General features: G+C 45.1%; 1 protein-coding gene across 2 annotated transcripts in view; it reads left to right on the forward strand.

Annotated features, from left to right (window-relative positions):
- The window catches only part of PLPPR5 (phospholipid phosphatase related 5), a 76,118-nt gene that overhangs the window by 53,707 nt on the left and 3,690 nt on the right, over positions 1–18,721 (forward strand). The window contains exons 4-6 of one of the 2 annotated variants that reach the window (XM_054165048.1): positions 4,339–4,515; positions 9,582–9,701; positions 16,138–16,369. In XM_054165048.1, the coding sequence (XP_054021023.1) occupies positions 4,339–4,515; positions 9,582–9,701; positions 16,138–16,272 (432 nt within the window). In that variant the 3' untranslated portion in view covers positions 16,273–16,369. Of the gene's footprint in view, positions 1–4,338; positions 4,516–9,581; positions 9,702–16,137; positions 16,370–18,721 lie in introns of those variants that run through there. The other variant, XM_009908088.2, reaches the window with a different exon arrangement.

Raw genomic sequence — 18,721 nt, forward strand, 5'->3', positions numbered from 1 at the left:
TGTTAGGGTTGGAAGGGACCTCAAGGGTCATCCAGTTCCAACCCCTCTGCCATGGGCAGGGACACCTCACACTACATCAGGTTGCTCACAGCCACATCCAGCCTGGCCTTAAAAACCTCCAGGGATGAGGCTTCCACCACCTCCCTGGGCAACCTGTGCCAGTGTCTCACCACCCTCATGGGGAAGAACTTCTTCCTAACATCCAATATGAATCTACCCACTTCTATTTTTTTCCCATTGCCCCCAGTCCTATCACTCCCTGACACCCTAAAAAGTCCCTCCCCAGCTTTCTTGTAGCCCCCTTGAGATGCTGGAAGGCCACAATTAGGTCTCCTTGGAGCCTTCTCTCCTCCAGACTGAACAGCCCCAACTCCCTCAGTCTGTCCTCATAGGAGAGGAGCTCCAGCCCTCTGATCATATTGTTATTCATTCTCAGTTGTGTTTTAAATCACTGAGCTGTTTTCCTTTCTTATTTCCTTTATTCATATTTAGTTTCTTCATTTAGTATTTATGAAATGTAAGAGGAGACAAACCCTGTCATCTTTGCAGGATGTTACTCTGTCAGTTACTGACTGTGCTGCTTTACAGCTGTTCCTTCAGAAGGAAGAAGAAAAACAACTGCTTAATTACAGTTTGTTCGTAGTGCAAATCAGATCTTTCACTCTGTTCATGCACTCTACTAGAGCTGTGAGAGGTCAGGCTTAAAAATGGACCACTCTGAATCCTGCCCTGGGGAAGTCTGTATGCTCTGCAGCTTTGCAAATATATAGACATTGCACTACACTCTGCCAGGAAAAGTTTACACTGCTGCTGTTGTTCTTCAGTAGTCGCAATCACAGAGTACCAAGGTGAAAGGACTGTCTTGCCCAGGGAGGTGGCTGAGGTCCCTTCCCTGGAGATATTCAAGGTGAGGCTCAACAAGGCCCTGGGCAGCCTGATCTAGTTGGGGCTGTCCCTGCCATCTGTGGGGAAGTCAGACTGGATGACCTCTGGAGGTCCCTTCCAGCCTGGACCATTTTATGATTCTATGATCTTGTCTGTTTCTCCCCAAAAGCATGATGTAGACAAGGTGGCCTGGCACCCTGTCCACCTGAATCCTAAGTGTCCAGTGTTGGGGAGCTGACCTGGGCAGACTGTCCCTTGCATGTCCCCCATTGACCAAGCAGGTTACTTTGTCATGGAAGGTGATCAAGTGTGTCCAGCACCATTTGCCCTTGGGGAATATGTTGGCTGTTCTCAACCACTTGCTTCATTTGACTTGTGACTGCCCCCAGGGACTGAAGTAAGACTGATGAGCCTATAATTTCCTGGGTTGAACTTTTAAACCCTTTGTAATTTCCTGTGTCTAGCTATTAAACCCTTCTTAATTTCCTGGATTCCTACTTTTAAACCTTTCTTTTAAATGGGGGGTGACAGCAGCATTCTTCCACCTTTTTGGGACGTCCTGCCATCTCCAAGACTTCTCAAAGACTCTGGGGAGCAGCCTCACAGTAATGTCAGCCCTCTAACAGCCTTGGCTGGGTAACACTCAGGCCATCAATTTATAGGAGTCATCTCCTGTAGTAGCTTGCATGCCAACTATTCCTTCAGTGGTGGTGGGTCTGTTTGCACTGGCCTGGATTTTTGTTCCCAAGAAGTGCTGCTAAAGGCATAGGTGGAGTATTTTAATATCAGTGGTGTCTGCACTTTAAGGAAAAGACAGAATTGATACCCATGCTGCAGGCCCCTCAGGGTATTTTGAAAGATGGCCTGGCCATGACAATCTTGACTGCACATACAGGAAGGGACTTGGCAAATAGAGATCACAGGCTCACAGGATGTTAGGGGTTGGAAGGGACTTTCAAAGACCTTCGAGTCCAGCCCCCCCTGCCAGAGCAGGACCATAGAATCCAGCCCAGGTCACACAGGAACACATCCAGACAGAGAAGGAAAGTCTCCAGAGGAGGAGACTCCACAACCTCTCTGGGCAGCCTGTTCCAGTGCTCTGTGATGCTCACAGTGAAGAAGTTCCTCCTCATGTTGAGATGGAACCTCCTGTGCTGTAGTTTCTATCCATTGCCCCTTGTCCTATCCAAGGGTGCAACTGAGCAGAACCTGTCCCCTCCCTCATGACCCCCAGCCCTCAGATTTTATAGACCTTGATTAGATCCCCTCTCAGTCTTCTCTCCAGACTAAGCAGCCCTCGGGCTCTCAGCCTCTTCTCATCAGGCGGTGCTCTAGTCCCTTCACATCCATGCAGCCCCCTCTTAGACTCTCTCCAGCAGATCCCTGTCCCTCCTGAACTGGGGAGCCCAGAACTGGATGCAACTCTGTGTGTGTATATAATCACCCCACTGTGATTATGAGCTTAAGCTTTGATTTCTCTTCTAAGCCATGCCTCTAGTGCTCTGAAAAAAATCACTGCCAGATGTGCTTGCTCTTTTCAGACAAATTCTGGCCACTAATTCCTTCACCTGATTTATCATAAGTGTAACTATGCTTACTAAACTTCTTCTTGAGTTGATTATTGCAGCACTTTGTAACTGATAACAGAGTAAGGTGAGCTGAAGTTTCAGAAAGTACAAAAGAACCAAGGACTGGCCATTTGTTGGACATAGTCTCAAGCTGCACCAGGTGAAGTTTAGGCTCGAGGAGAGGAGAAAGTTCTTCACGGAGAGAGTCGTTCACCATTGGAATGTGCTGCCCAGGGAGGTGGTGGAGTCACCGTCCCTGGAGGTGTTCAAGAGGAGATTGGACGTGGCACTTGGTCATGGTCTGTGGCGACAGGTTGGACTCGATGATCTTTGAGGTCTCTTCCAACCTTGGTGATACTGTGATACTGTAAAAAGGCACTGATTCTTCAATGCAGATTCATCTGTTTCCCTTTGCATTACACACTCAGAATCTCTAATGAAACTCTGTAGAAAATGTTCTTCAAACTGAAAACTCATTCTAAATGTGAAGCTTTTAGGGATTGCTATGAAGACAAGGCTGAGGGAGCTGGGGTTGGTCAGCCTGGAGAAGAGAAGATTCTGGGAAGACCTCATAGCAGCCTGCCAGTACCTGAAGGGGGCTACAAGAAGGCTGGAGAGGGACTGTTTGCAAAGGCGTACAGGGACAAGATGAGGAACAGTGGTTTCAAACTAGAGAAGAGCAGATTTAGATTGGATGTTAGGAATGAGTTCTTTACTATGAGGGTAGTGGAGCACTGCACAGGTTGCCCAGGGAGGTGGTTGAGGCCCCATCCCTGGAGATATTCAAGATGAGGCTGGACAGGACTCTGAGCAATCTGATCTAGTTGAGGATGTCCCTGCTGACTGCAGAGGGGGCTGGACTGGATGACCTTTGGAGGTCCCTTCCAGCCCTGACCATTCTGTGATTCTGTGATTTCAGTGATTTAATTACAAGAACATCTTCTGCAGAAGGTAAATACATTTTTTTCTCAAAAGTCTTATTAGTTAAGTATAAGTTTTCAGAGGGGACCTTTCAAGCAGCATAATGCCATGATTCCAGAGAGTGGAAATTTAAAGGTTTGTGATTCATTTCTTCCATTGGCCTATCAGAACTAGGAAAGTGCTGCCTTAAACCTACTAGTCACTGTATGCACCCTTAGGGCAGAAGAGCTGCTCTGTCATTAGGCAGTGCTTTTAATTCAGTAGTACTGCACAGGGAGTTAGACTGCAAACAGGCAAATTGATTTTTCAGGGTACGATGCATGAAGGTTTCTGCATTTCGATTGGTTCATGTGCTGGGGGGGGGGATTGGTACTAAACAACCTTAGTCACCATCTGTGAAGCACAGGGGTGTATTGATTCAGCACTAGTTGAAACTATTACACATTATTTCTAAAAGGAGATGTTGGCATTTAGTTGAAAGTTCACTGCTTTTTGGTAACTCTCTAGTTAGTCTCCTGGAGAAGTAATATGCGAGGGGAAAAGGCATTTGCTAACAGAAAGAAGGCCTTGATGTAGCCCCTTTCAGAGCAGAGACCTTTTCCTGTTACTGTCAATAGCCTAGAGTGAAAATTCAGGCTCCTTACCTCTCTGCATAAGTAAACAGAGAGGTTTGAAGCAAGAGGATAGGACTACCTGATTCGCATGCTCTTTGGGGGGGGCTTTTCAGGTCCACATTAAAGGTAGCTTTGCTCTATAGCCTAATTCTTTTCTGGATCCCTAAGAAGAGGGTTGGATGACTTTAGTGCTCTGCTTTCTTGTTTCTTTAACAACAGCCACAACAAAAAACCCCAAACCCCAACAACCCAAACACACATAGTCTGTTCAAACACAATGTAGAGATTTCATTCGCTAATTAATGGGAGATACCTCTCAACCTTACACTGTCTTCCTTTCTAATTTTCAGATGTATATCACCAACACAGTCAAGGCCAGAGGAACAAGGCTTGCAAAACCTGTTCTGTGTTTGGGCTTAATGTGCTTGGCTTTCCTTACTGGAATCAACAGAGTGTCAGAGTACCGAAATCACTGGTCAGATGTAATAGCAGGCTTTGTAATTGGAATATCTATAGCAGTCTTCTTGGTAAGTGTGCATCTGTGCCTCTTCGGTTGGAAAACATCACTCTGTAACTTTGCCTCTCTTCAGGAAGAATGTTGGTAGCCTGGAATATCTATAGCAGTGTTCTTGGTGAGTGTGTATCTGTGCCTCTTCTGTTGGAAAACATCACTCTGTAACTTTGCCTCTCTTCAGGAAGGATGTTGGTAGCCTGGAATATCTATAGCAGTGTTCTTGGTGAGTGTGCATCTGTGCCTCTTCTGTTAGAAAACATCACTGTGTAACTTTGCCTCTCTTCAGGAAGAATATTGGTAGCCTCTCAGACAAGCACGTGACAGAGAAGGGCTGTTTCTAATTAGGGGGTTTAATTCATTATTGGTGCCCTTAGTTGTATTTGCATACACTCAGAATTGTGAAGCCAAGAGAAGACTGATCAAATTAGCTTTTTTGACTTTCTTATATACCATACTGTGGCATTTCACACAGTGTTTGCATCAAGCCTCAATATATGTCCTTCAGAACCGCATCTATTCATGTGTGAAGTATTACAATCACTAGAGGGATACCTGCACTGATCAGACAATAAGTAGCAGTTCTTTTCCAGCTTCTAAGCAACCTCACTGAATTTCTTTCATGCTAATGCAGATTTACATTGAAGTTTTGTGTTATTCATTAAAAGAACAACAACCAACCAAACAAAAAAAACCCCAACAGCAAACAAAAACCAACTGTGGTGGGTTGAAATTTCCCCCCCCACCCCCAACATTAAATTTGCCAGACCAGCTCAGTTGGAAGCAAATGAAAGCTGAATTTACAGGCAAAACTGCAATCTACAATGGAATGCAATGAATCTGTACAAAATATACAGGATTTACAGATATTTACAGTTAATAAACAGCACAAGGGGAAGCTACTAGCTTCTCCCTCTCTGCAACCCCCCCTTACCACCCTGTACAAAAGGGAAAAGAGAAAGGAGCAGAGAGATGTTAGACTTAACCAAAACAATGCAGCCAAGGTCAAGCAGAAGTAAGTTAGTATCTCTCCCAGAGAGAGAAGAGAAGAGAGAAGAGGAGAAGAGAGGTTGTTTTGGTACAACTAGTTTTAGTCCCTTATCTCTTTCAATGGGACTGTTTAGAATTATCTTTCTTTTCCTTTTTTTACACCCAAGAGCGATTTATTTACATTTTGCTACTTTTCTGCTCATGATCTGTGAAAAAAAATATTAAAGAATGGAATGGAATGGAATAGAATAGAATAGACCAGGTTGGAAGAGACCTTCAAGATCATCATGTCCAACCTATCATCCAACACCACCCAACCAACTAAACCATGCAACCAAGCACCCTATCACGTCTCTTTCTGAACACCTCCAGTGATGGTGACTCCACCACCTCCTCTGGCATAGCCTGAAACTACCACACCAACCAAACAAACAAAAAAACAACCCCAAACCCACAAACAAACAGAACCACAAAACAGCAACAACAAACCAAACTTGTTTAGCCTTTTCTGGAAGCAGGTAGTTAGTCAGAGTTTAGCAGTGCCTAGTGGCTGTGTCAGGAAGCTGGTGCTGTTACTCGCATTCACTGTGGCACAGAACAGTTACTGCTGTTCACTGTCTGCCAGCTTGTAGCAGTACTAAATTGTGGTTGTTTTAGGCTATGCCTTGAACATTTCCCACAGATCTTGAACAGAAAGTAGTAGGATGTAAATAAATTGCTGTTGGATGTAAAAGGGAAAATAATGATAAGGTTTAAATTATCCCATTGGTCTGATGACTAACATAAAGGTAGTTGTATAAACTAACTTGCTCTCTTTTCACTTCCTCTGCTCTGGCACATACCAGCTCTGGCTGCTTCTGGCTTTGCTGACCTTGGCTGCATTGCTTTGTTGTGGCTGAGTATTGACAAGCAACTCTCTGCTCTTCTCTCTCCTTTGCCTTGTACAGGGAGTGGGGAAGCTATTGGTAACCCCCTGCTTTGTCCAGGGGGCTTCTTGTGTAGCTTATAATTTGTACATATATGTAAATATAGTATATTTGGTACATATTCATTGCATTGCATTTCTAGATTGTAGTTTTGCTTGTAGATACAGCTTCATTAGCTTCCAGCTGAGCTGGTCTGGCAATTTTATGTTGGGGGTGTGTGTGGAATTTTCAACCCACCACATAAACACACCTCTGAATTTTTTCCCCTGTGAAAAAACTTTTGAACTTGATTCTTGAATCTCAAGGTCTTTTTCACAAGATCTTGAATCTGAGGAATTGGCTTGGATGAGAAGCCCCAGAGGGATGGCTGAGGTGAGTGTTTTCACTCCTCTGAGAAATGTGAGTGCAGCTTCAGGTCTCCAAAACATACCTACTCATATTTCCCCACCACACAAGATGTCCAGGAGTTATGTTTGCTTGTCTGTTTTAAAGAATTTTCCATTCTGTTTTTACTTCCAGAGTCATAAAAGGACAGAAAAGAAAATAAATCAGTCCCCACATTCTTTTCTTCTGTTCTGTGATGCATACTGCATGAACTCCTTTGAGTAGTGTGGTGCCTTGAGACTGCCCCCCAACAAATTGGGAGAGTTACCCCCAAAATAAATCACCAGCCTAGGTCAGTTGGTTTGGAAGCAGAATGAAGCTGTAGTTACAAAGCAAGCAAAATCTAGGAATGTAAAATGCAATGAACGTGGACACAATATCTGGACAGAATAAATACACAATTAACCAGGTTGGAAAAGACCTTCGAGATCATCAAGTCCATCCTATCACCCAACACCATCTAATCAACTAAACCATGGCACCAAGTGCCTCATCCAGTCTCTTTTTAAACACCTCCAGTGATGGTGACTCCACCACCTCCCTGGGCAGCACATTCCAATGGCCAGTCACTCTTTCTGTGAAGAACTTTCTCCTCACATCCAGCCTAAACTTCCCCTGGCTCAGCCTGAGACTGTGTCTTCTTGTTCTGGTGCTTGTTGCCTGCCTGGGAGAAGAGATCAACCCCCACCTGGCTACAGGTAGTTGTAGACAGCAATAAGGTCTCCCCTGAGCCTCCTCTTCTCCAAGGTATACACCCCAGTTGCTCCTCATAGGGTTTGTGCTTGAGACCTCTCCCCAGCCTTGTTGCCTTTCTCCGGACACATTCAAGTGTCTCAATGTCCATAAATGGAGGAGCCCAGAACTGGACACAGGACTCAAGGTGTGGACTAACCAGTGCTGAGCACAGGGCAGAATGACTTCCCTGCTCCTGCTGGCCACACTGTTCTTTATTTACAATTTAGAAACAACACAAAGATCCCCTTGAATTGTTCCCAGACCCCTCTGGGGCTGCTCACAACCTCCTCTTTCTCCCCTGCTCTCCTTCCCTTCTTGGTACCTCACAGACACAGTATACACCAGCTGAAGGTCAGGAAACAGCTCCTGGAGCAAGCCATGGAATCTGCAAAGAGAAGGAAGTGAAAAAAGACAGAAAATGTTTATGCAGCTAATTTTTACCCTCAGTAGCAAAGCAATGGGATTATATTGATCTTATCACTATTTTTCTTTTGCCTCCAATGGCCAATTTTATATACCTTTTACTACTCAATTTTATTTACCTTTTTCTATTCAAAGCCTCTGGAAGATTCCTATTCTTGATTATAATTGAGCTAGCAGCTTCAAACCATAACAAATAGCATACCAACCTTGCCAGGCTAGACAGATGGGCAGAGTCCAAGGGCATGAGATTGAACACATCCAAGTGCCGGGTTCTGCACATTGGCCACAACAACCCCATGCAGAGCTACAGGCTGGGGTCAGAGTGGCTGGAGAGCAGCCAGGCAGAGAAGGATCTGGGGGTACTGGTTGATAGCAGCTGAACATGAGCCAGCAGTGTGCCCAGGTGGCCAAGAAGGCTAATGGCATCCTGGCCTGCATCAGGAATAATGTGGCCAGCAGGAGCAGGGAAGTCATTCTGCACTGTGCTCAGCACTGGCTAGGCCACACCTTGAGTCCTGTGTCCAGTTCTGGGCCCCTCCATTTAATTAAGATGTTGAGTTGCTGGAAGGTGTCCAGAGAAGGGCAACAAGGCTGGGGAGGGGTCTGGAGCACAGCCCTGTGAGGAGAGGCTGAGGGAGCTGGGGTTGCTTAGCCTGGAGAAGAGGAGGCTCAGAGGAGACCTTATTGTTCTCTACAGCTACCTGAAGGGAAGTTGTAGCCAGGTGGGGCTTGGTCTCTTCTCCTAGGCAACCAGGGACAGAATAAGAGGACACAGTTTCAAGCTGTGCCAGGGAAGTTTAGGCTGGATGTGAGGAAGGAGTTCTTCACAGAAAGAGTTATTTGCCATTGGAATGTGCTGCCCAGGGAGGTGGTGGAGTCACCATCACTGGAGGTGTTTAAGAAGAGACTGGATGGGGTGCTTGGTGTCATGGTTTAGTTGACTAGATGGTGTTGGATGGTAGGTTGGGCTTGATGATCTCTGAGGTCTTTTCCAACCTGGTTAGTTCTATTCTATTCTAAATTTAGTTGTGTTTTGAAGGGGATGGAATGGGCAAACACTGCTGCTCACCTGAGTGTCTGAATTAGTAGGAACTCTTACAAAGCGCTATGTGTGACTTTTCCTTAACACCTGTGTGAGAGCTGCCACTGCCCTGAGCCAGTTGAGAGCTTATTTCAAACTTGGAGAGGGTCTTTACCTTATTCTCCCTTTCTTGCTCTCCATTTGAGAAAGTCTTTGCTGATCAAAACTTCGAAGGTGCTGGCCCTTTGTAGGGATTTCAGGTTATTTCCCTTTTCCGCTGCAGGTGCTTTGAACATCTATACATCACACTGCTAATAACTGATATTCTATTGTTCAGCCTTGGTAATGGATTTCCTTTCAGATAAGAGGGGGTTGGTTGTGGTTTGGGTTTTTTTTGGTTCTCAGATGATGTGTGTAACAAGCTTGTTGAAAATGTTTTGTCTTGAAATAGTAAGAATTTTCTGTGAAAGCTGAGCTGTGTTCCTACAGTCACCTGCAACTAAAGCTGCTGTCAGTCCTGCCTAGCTATGGATGGCAGGATCACAGCTCAAAAAACCATGAGTTTTTCCTTAGGTATTCAGTTTGTCTTCTCATCTCTTCTAGGTTGTTTGTGTGGTAAATAACTTCAGAGGACGTCAGCCAGAACATGAACATTCTCATCTGGATAACCTGGCCCAGGTGCCCATGATCAGCATACCCCGAGTCGAAAGCCCTTTAGAAAAGGTAATGTCTGACTTAGGTAAAAAAGCAACAGCCACCACAAATGAAACAAAATGTAGCTTTCCTGGAAGGATAATCCCAGACTATCTTGACAAGAGAGTCAAGGTAATCAGATTTAAAATAAATAGATATGGCAGTGAAGGAGAAAGAGGGAAGAAGTAGTTCAGAGGCACTACATGGGAGAGACTCTTCCTGTTACCTCCAAGAACAGTCACTACCTATCAGTCCAGCTTGCTGCTGTAGCCACAGTGCTAAGTCCATGGAGTAAGACTTGAGTAGGTGTGAGACCCTCTTGCCTTCCACTCCTCAAGCAGGTTTGATTAATGCTTTGACTGAGAGTCTGCAGAGCTCGAACTGCCCAAGGAGTTATGCAGTTCAGGTAAGAGTGGCATTTATCCTATTTGAGTAGGGTAGTGCTAGTGTGGAGCATGGGATGCAGTCCCTTCTCTGTCAGCTGTGGGGCATATGCCAGCCCCAGGACAGAACACCCACTTGGAAATATTGGCACACAACTTAATGAATGTGATCATAATAGAGAGTAGCATTGGTCCTGCACTGGGTTAGGAACTGGCTGGAGGGCTGGGCCCAGAGAGTGGTGGTGAATGGCGCCACTGCCAGCCAGTCACTAGTGGTGTCCCCCAGGGATCAGTGTTGGGCCCCATCCTGTTCAGTATCTTTATTGATGATCAGGATGAGAAGATAGAATCCATCATTAGTAAGTTTTCAGGTGACACCAAACTGGGGACAGGTGTAGATCTGTTAGAGGGTAGGAGAGCTCTGCAGAGGGACCTTGACAGGCTGGACAAATTGGAGGAGTCCAGCATGATGGCATTTAACAAGTCCAAGTGCAAGGTTCTGCACTTTGGCCACAACAATTCCATGCAGTGCTACAGGCTGGGGTCAGAGTGGCTGGAGAGCAGCCAGGCAGAAAGGGACCTGGGGGTGGTGGTTGATAGCAGCTGAACATGAGCCAGCAGTGTGCCCAGGTGGCCAAGAAGGCCAATGGCATCCTGGCCTGCATCAGGAATAATGTGGCCAGCAGGAGCAGGGAAGTCATTGTGCCCTGTGCTCAGCACTGGTTAGGCCACACCTTAAGCCCTGTGTCCAGTTCTGGGCTCCTCAATTGAAAAAGGATGTTGAGATACTTGAATGTGTCCAGAGAAGGGCAGCAAGGCTGGGGAGGGGTCTGGAGCATAAACCCTGTGAGGAGAGGCTGAGGGAGCTGGGGGTGCTTAGCCTGGAGAAGAGGAGGCTCAGGGGAGACCTTATTGCTGTCTACAATTACCTGAAGGAGGTTGTAGCCAGGTTGGGGTTGGTTTCTTCTCCCAGGCAGGCAACCAGCACCAGAACAAGAGGACACAGTCTCAAGCTGTGCCAGGGTAAGTGAGGAGAAATTTCTTCCCAGAAAGAGTAATTTGCCATTGGAATGTGCTGCCCAGGGAGGTGGTGGAGTCACCATCCCTGGAGGTGGTCAAGAAAGGATTGGATGTGGCACATGGTTTAGTTGTCAGGAGGTGTTAGGTATTAGGCAATAGGTTGGACTTGATGCTCTGAGCTCTTTTCCAACCTGGTTGATTCTGTGCTTCCTACAGGAGCTGCACAACAGCTCTCTTGCTAAATCAAATGGGTCTTTGGACTCAGATATGGCAGTGGTGGTCTCCTCAGTATGGCAAGTGTTGGGATGGATTTAAAATTCTGTTTCTTGTAAATAAAACATAATGAAATAAATAGTTTATTGAAGTTGATGCTGTGCTGCTACCTTAGTGGTAGGTAAGATCATGTCTGAACAGTGTTCTCAGCAAACAAGTACTGAAGCAGGAAGCAAAACCAAATCAAGAAAACATTGCAGGTGGTTTTACTAGGGGAGAAAGCTTAAACTACTAATGCCAAGTTTGAAATCAATTCTACTTTGTTGTAATGCCTTCATCTGCCATTATTTGTTAACAACTCTTGTGTTGTGTCTGTGTTTGAAGATAGTAAGCAATCCTCCACTGGCTAGGGCACCAAAGGTATATTTCTGTGGCATTCTTTTAAAACCAAGTAACTCCTGATATGTATATATTCATATTAAACATAAAGGGAAATGCTCTAACCATTTCCCAGCCTGTTGTAGTCACTTGAAAGTGGTGGGAGTTGTCCTTTAGTAAGAATTGCTGCTAGCTGTGGGTGTGTTATTCCTTTCCTTTAAGGGAAAGATTTCTTTTCAGACTGCTCTAACATGCTTTTTTGAACCAAATCTGTCTAAGGCACTTGTGCTGACACCTTGTCAGAAGGAGGTCAGAGTCTCATTTGCTGGAACATGCATTTAGATAACAAATGTCTATCTTCAAATTAATTCATTCAGTAAGCTTTCTGTAACATGTCAAAACAAAAATGTCAGTTGGCCTAGGACACACCACTTCAATAAGAGCATCTCTCATTTCTGTGCTGGGCTCTCCTGCAACAGCAGCTATTTCAGTGGCTCAAAAGCCATCCTAGGTAATAAATATGCATTCCCTATGGAAATGCTATACATTCAGCTATGGAAATGCTGAAGTTTTGCTCTGGGGATAACCATGTCACGCTAGCTTGGTGTTCCTACTCGATTTGACACCCTCTCACTCATGACTAAAGATGTTCTTTTCCTAAGCGTTAGCCTAGGCAAGACTGAGATGATGCAGAGAAAGCTATGGCAGAGTATGGAAGGGTAGTGGCAGAAGTAATGTTTGCTCTGCTGGAGGGGTGACATCTACCATTTGTGAACTGCCCAGGACACTCTATAGAATAGACTAGACTAGACTAGAATTAACCAGGTTGGAAAAGACCTTTGAGATCCTCAAGTCCAACCTATCATCCAACACCAACCAACTAAACCATGGCACCAAGCGCCCCATCCAGTCTCTTCCTTAACACCTCCAGTGATGGTGACTCCACCACCTCCCTGGACAGCCCATTCCATTCCCCCCAATCTTATCACTCCCTGACACTCTAAAAAGTGTCCCCAGCTTTCTTGTAGCCCCCTTCAGATACTGGAAGGCCACAATAAGGTCTCCTCAGAGCCTTCTTTTCTCCAGACCGAACAGCCCCAACTCTCTCAATCTGTCTTCATAGCAGAGGAGCTCCAGCCCTCTGATCTTTACCTTAAAATAGTGCAGGGAAGAAAGAATTAATTCAAGACTACCTTTTAAGAGCATCAATTCATATTTCAGAAGGTAAGGTTCCTTCAGGCTGAAATATTCCAGATAAGCTTCTTATGATAGGGAGCTCACCCAGGTTTTAAGTTGTTCTTGGATGCCGTTATCCTGTGTTTCCAAGCGTCACCTTTCACTTCCTAACATCCTATCTGAATCCACCCATTTCTATGGTTTTTTTTTCCATTCCCCTCAGTCCTATCACTACCTGACACCCTAAAACATCCCTCCCCAGCTTTCTTGTTGCCCCCCCTTGGTTATTGATATTTAATAACCTTGTGGGCATCTGCAAGCAAGCAATTCAAAGATGCTGTCTTAAAGAACGACTTCTTTAGGAATGGCTGCTCTGTGGTACTTGGCTGACTGCAGTTGGGTTCTAAATGCACACATTACTAGCTGAGCACATTCTGCAGCACACAGAGCTGGAAGCACCTCATGTCTGTGTTTCCAGATCTGCTGCTTGCTACCCCAGGGTTTTTTTCCTGGCTGTGGTGGGTCAAAATTTCACACACCCCCCAACATTAACTTTGCCAGCCCAGCCCAGTTGGAAGCAAATGTGCTTGGCATGCTAACCTTGCTGCCACTGCCTGAGTTCTGGTGGAGGTCAAGAGCTGCATTTGAAGTGCACTTCAACAGGAATAAGTGTGCTTGTAATATTCTGAACTGAGCTGCTGCTGGTTAATCACAAGGGTTGATCACTGTTTGTATGACACTTCTGTTTAATTGTGGTGCATGCAAATGAGGAAGCTGTGCTGCGTGGGTACCCACTTCTCATGCACGCAAATCAGCCATAGCTGTGGAGTGTCTCCTTGAAGAATCCCTGCCAGAGCTGGCTCAGCAGTGCAGACTTTACTGCTTTCACCTTAACTACACTATCCTCAAATGTAATGGAAAGAATGGAAACAAGAAACCTCATGACTCACACATCTGCTCCTTTTGTCCTCTGTGTCTCTGACCTTCTTCATCTCTTACAACACAATTCATGTTCCAGTTAGGTAGCACTCTCCTACCGAGGGGAGGCTCTCTTCCTACATCTGTCAAGGTTGAAGACTCCTGTTCTTTTGCAAAGCTTACTGGGAAATAGGGATATTCTGGCACCTGGAAGAGTTTGGAGTTCAGCTTCATGGAGTGCAGTCACACTCTGTTTCTGTTTTCTGTTTCTGTTTCATGCTGGTCATCTGAAACTGACCAGCGCTTACAGGGGGGGCCATACACATTTTGCAGTAGCCTTTCTCTTCTTTATCATGAGTTTTTAAAAACATAAGTATTCTAGCTTTGAAATCAAATACAAAGGGAACATGGAGCATTTAGGACTAATTGAGGCAGTAAGAATACTGATGTAAGAGGCTTTAGAAGGAGGTGTGGAGTTAGGTGCTGTGGTTCATCCCCTGTGGGATGATTCTGTGTCTGACCATCAGTGTTTTCTGTAGCTGTTCAGTACCACTTGTTTGCACAGTGTATTCTTTCAGTTCTCTGTTTGACAGCTAAGCTGCATTTTATCCCCAGAGTCTCTGCCTGGCATTACCTCATAGTGCTACTTCTGTCAGCTGTGCCCAAGCCGTTTTCCCAGAGTCACCATTCCTTGTTCCCATGAGGTTTGTTACGCTCCACGCATGGGCCTGACCCTCCAGCATGACTGTGAGCTAGAAACAGAGAACTTAAACTTACTCTCTCTGTGCCATTTCTGAGTTCTGATGGTGATAAGCATTTGGAATTCCTCTCGGAAGATGTGTTCTGGTTGCCTATCATATCAGTTTCTAGCGTCTGTCAAGGTTAATTGTCTCAAAAGTCTTGTTCAGTTTGACACTGTAATTCTTGTTCTATCATCCACATGCTAAAGGTAATGAGCTGGTAAAACACTTTGCAATAGTTAAGTATAGGTACTGTGATGGATTCTGATTGTGTTTTAACACTGGGAAAGCTTTCCCCTTCTGTCTTTAAGGTAGGATATGTCTTCTATTTACTCTTATCTTGATTATTCACATGACAGCTTCTCCACAGGGTCAGAAAAGGATCATTTTTAGTTTTAATCCTCAGTGTTACTGGTTCTTCCTTGGTCTTAAGCACTTTGGAACTCAGAAGTCTTTCACTGGGGTGTGCAGTTGCTATACACACAGTGTGCTCTAAGGAGTCTGGATTCATCCCTGGGCTTTTCCAGGGAGACTGAGTTCACAGGCTGAAAGCAAAACACAAAGATATTTTAGTTCATCATGAGATGGGAAGGAGAGGGGTTCTGTCTGTTTCTGCTGCCTGGAAATACTTTTGTTGAGATGTATCTAAATACTGTTGTGCTTGATGTCCCAAAGCACACACAGGTGTCCATACACACCCATGACTCGGAACACTCTATCTCCTGGATGGCTTGGCTAGAGTCCATGTGCTTACAGTAGGTTATAGGGAGGGGTTTGGTTTTCTGCTGTTATAATGCTGCTCTCCTAACAATACAGTATGTTGGAGGAGATACAACAACAGCTTTGTTCCATACATAGAAACATACCCAGGAGAGGCAGCTCATAAAAGACCATAAACAATTCTGTTTCAACGTCAAGCATTTGAATTTCCATTCATGGCACAGTATCACAGTACATTAGAGGTTGGAAGGGACCTCCAGAGATCACCCAGAGCAGGATCACCCAGGGTAGTCTGCACAGGAATGCATCCAGGTGGGTTTTGATAGTCTCCAGAGAAGGAGACTCCACAACCTCTCTGGGCAGCCTGCTCCAGGGCTCTCACTGTAAAAAAGTTTCTCCTCATGTTGAGCTGAAACCCTCTATGTTCAAGCTTGAACCTGTTGTTTCTTGTCTTATTCCTGTGCACTACCAGAAAGGGCTTGGCCCCCTCCACTTGACACCCACCCCTCAGATATTGGTAGACATTGATCAGATCTTCTCCAGACTAAACAGCCCTGGAGCTCTCAGTCTGTCTTCACAAGGGAGATGCTCAGGTCCCCTAATCATCCTCCTGGCTCTCCATTGGACTCTCTCCAGCAGGTCTCTGTCTCTCTTGAGCTGAGGAGCCCAAAACTGGACACACCATTGCAGGGGTGATCTCAGCAGGGCAGAGTAGAGGGGGAGAAGCAGCTCCCTAAACCGGCTGTCCTACTACTCTTCTGCTTAAATCTGCCTCTGTGGGGTTGGCTGTCCAAGAATTATTTCTGCCTGAATACAAACTGTGATCACCACATCTAATCTCACAGAAAATGCTACTACTGAAACCTAGGAAATGAAACACTACCTCCAGTGTGACCTCCTTCAATGTACCTGTTGTAGGTGTTACAGAATCAAGGCATTAGTAGCAGTCAGGAGGATCCTTTGCAGCACAGCTCCCTCAGAGCACGCTTCGTTAGGTGGTTCTCCTGGATGTCAGGGATGGAGCCTTTGGAGCAGCTGCGTATAAGGCAATGAGCGCACATGTGCAGGAGTGTGCCGAGTGTCTGTGTGTGGGACTGAAGCCAAGGCATTCCCTGCAGGTCTGCTGCTTGTGCACTGGGGAATTTCCCTTCCACCCATCCTTTGCTCTGAAAATGTGGTTCATCCCCTGGCAGCGTGAAATCCACTTTGCTGACCAGAGAATTGTGTTTGCATTGCCACCCTTACCACTTGCCTGGCAGGCTGTGTGGAGCAGGTTGGCTGCTAGCAAAGTCCACTAGGGTAAGGACTGCAAACACATTTCCAAATTTCTGCTTTTTAGAAGATGGAAAAATTATTTTTATGTGTGTATATATATATATTTAGGATGATGGATGATGGCTGGGTTTGAGTCTTTCTAACCCTACCCATGAGAGCAAAAAACTTTCAAGTAAAAAAAAAGTAATACATCTAATAAAAAATAATGATCTGATGCATAATGGGAACTGCAAACCACACACACACACAATTTATCTTGGATTATTTTCCAAAGCTTTAACACTTATAGAATCACAGAATCAACCAGGTTGGAAAAGACCTCAGACATCATCAAGTCCAACCTATTACCTAATACCTAACACTTCCTGACAACTAAACCGCGGCTCCAAGCGCCACATCCAATCCTTTTCTGAGCAGCTCCAGGGATGGGAGATTAACTTGCAGTTAATCTTAAACTCCCTCTTTTTAACTCAAAATCAGACTTCTAGAATTGCTTAGAAACAGAATGCAACTAAACTCTTCATGGCAGGTAAACAAATATGGATTGTTTCCCACTCCCTCTTCCCTTCCTCCCCCCCCTGCCCGCATCAGCAACCTGCACTGAAGGCTTAGCCTTTGGCTTGCGTTTTTGTGTTGGTGTGAGAGCCCAGCTCTGAAGCATGCTTTGTTCATGTGGTGCTGACATCAAGCTGGTACTGTCAGTTCAGAATGAGCAATAGAGCAGCTGGCATGCCTGTCTGTGAAACCGCTGCCCTTCAGCTGCCCTCCTGCATACTCTGATTCTTTTTGAGCCCTATGGCAAAAATAATTTCCCATGCCGTTGGAGAAGCTGAGGTCTTGTGCATGGCTTTGTTGTCGTTGTTGTTGTTTGGTTTGGTTGTTGTTTTGTTGTTTTTTTCACTTGTCTCCTGCATCTGTGTGAATATGTTTGCTGCTGGTGGTGGTTACCCCACACTGAGCTTTGTCACAGTAATCTGAGCAGAAGTCAAAGAGCACGCTGAAAGAGTGGCAACGCAGTTACTCAAGAGGGATGCTGTTTAGTTTGGGTTTGTTGGGGTTGGTTTGTTTGCTTGGTTCTGTTTGATGTGTTTGTTTTCTGTCAAGAGTCTCAGCAAGGCTTATTTATAGTTGTGGTGGGTTGAAATTCCACCCCCTCCACCCCCAAGCTTTAAATTTGCCAGTCCAGCTCAGTTGGAAGCAAACGAAAGCTGTATTTACAAGCAAAACTACAATCTGCAATGGAATGCAATGAATGTGGACAGAATATGCAGGATTTGCAATATTTACAGGGATTTACAATTGATAAACAGCACAAGAATCCCCCTGGTCAAAGACCAGGGGAAGCTACTAGCTTCTCCCTCTCTGCCTCCCCCCTGTACAAAAGGGAGAAGAAAGAAAGGAGCAGAGGGATGTTAGACTTAGCCAAAATGATACAGCCAAGGTCAAGCAGAAGCGAGTTAGTATCTCTCCCAGAGCAGGGAGAGATTGTTTTGGGAACTACATCTTATGGTAGATACCTCTCCAATGGGATTGTTTAGAATTGTCATTGGTTTGCTTTTTACACCCAGTACTTACATTTTACTACTTTTCTGTTCAACATCTGTGAAAAATTTTAAAGGCATAGCCTAAAACTGCCACAAGAGTTTTGCCTGAGACAGTAACATACAGCAAGGCATGAATACCCAGACAGCTGCATGAATCTGTATCAGTGATTCTTGCCATCAGCAAGGGATTAATTTTGACCCAGTTGTCCATCACCCTGCAGAGTCTGCTGAATATGAACTGACAAGTCCTCACTAGGGTCTGAATCAATAGCTCTGCAGTTGGTAGCTTAGCAGTTCTCTCTGAGGGTCTATTGAGGAAGGGAGATTTCCTTCAATATTGTTACATCCCATGCTCTGAGTTATCCTTCCAAGGATGCTGGCCTCCTCACTTTGGAAGCATAGCTGGCAGGAATGTGAACCACATTCTCCTTTCCTAAGTAATAGCTATCCAGTCCTGAATTAATGCCACATGAAAGGGCATTTGGTTCTCTGCGTCACAGGCAAATGTGTGTTGTTCAGGGAAAGGGATAGCACATAGCAGGACTTGAAAGCTCTGACTGGAATGAATAATGAGGAATTCTTTCCCTCCAATTTCTCCTTTTGAAACCATCTTACTTATCAACAAAGTGAGTAATTTTAGACCAATGCTAGTCTTAAGTTGCCAGACAACTTACAGCTCTAAA

Source organism: Dryobates pubescens, chromosome 11 (genome assembly GCF_014839835.1).
Source record: "Dryobates pubescens isolate bDryPub1 chromosome 11, bDryPub1.pri, whole genome shotgun sequence".
Classification (NCBI taxonomy): domain Eukaryota; kingdom Metazoa; phylum Chordata; class Aves; order Piciformes; family Picidae; genus Dryobates; species Dryobates pubescens.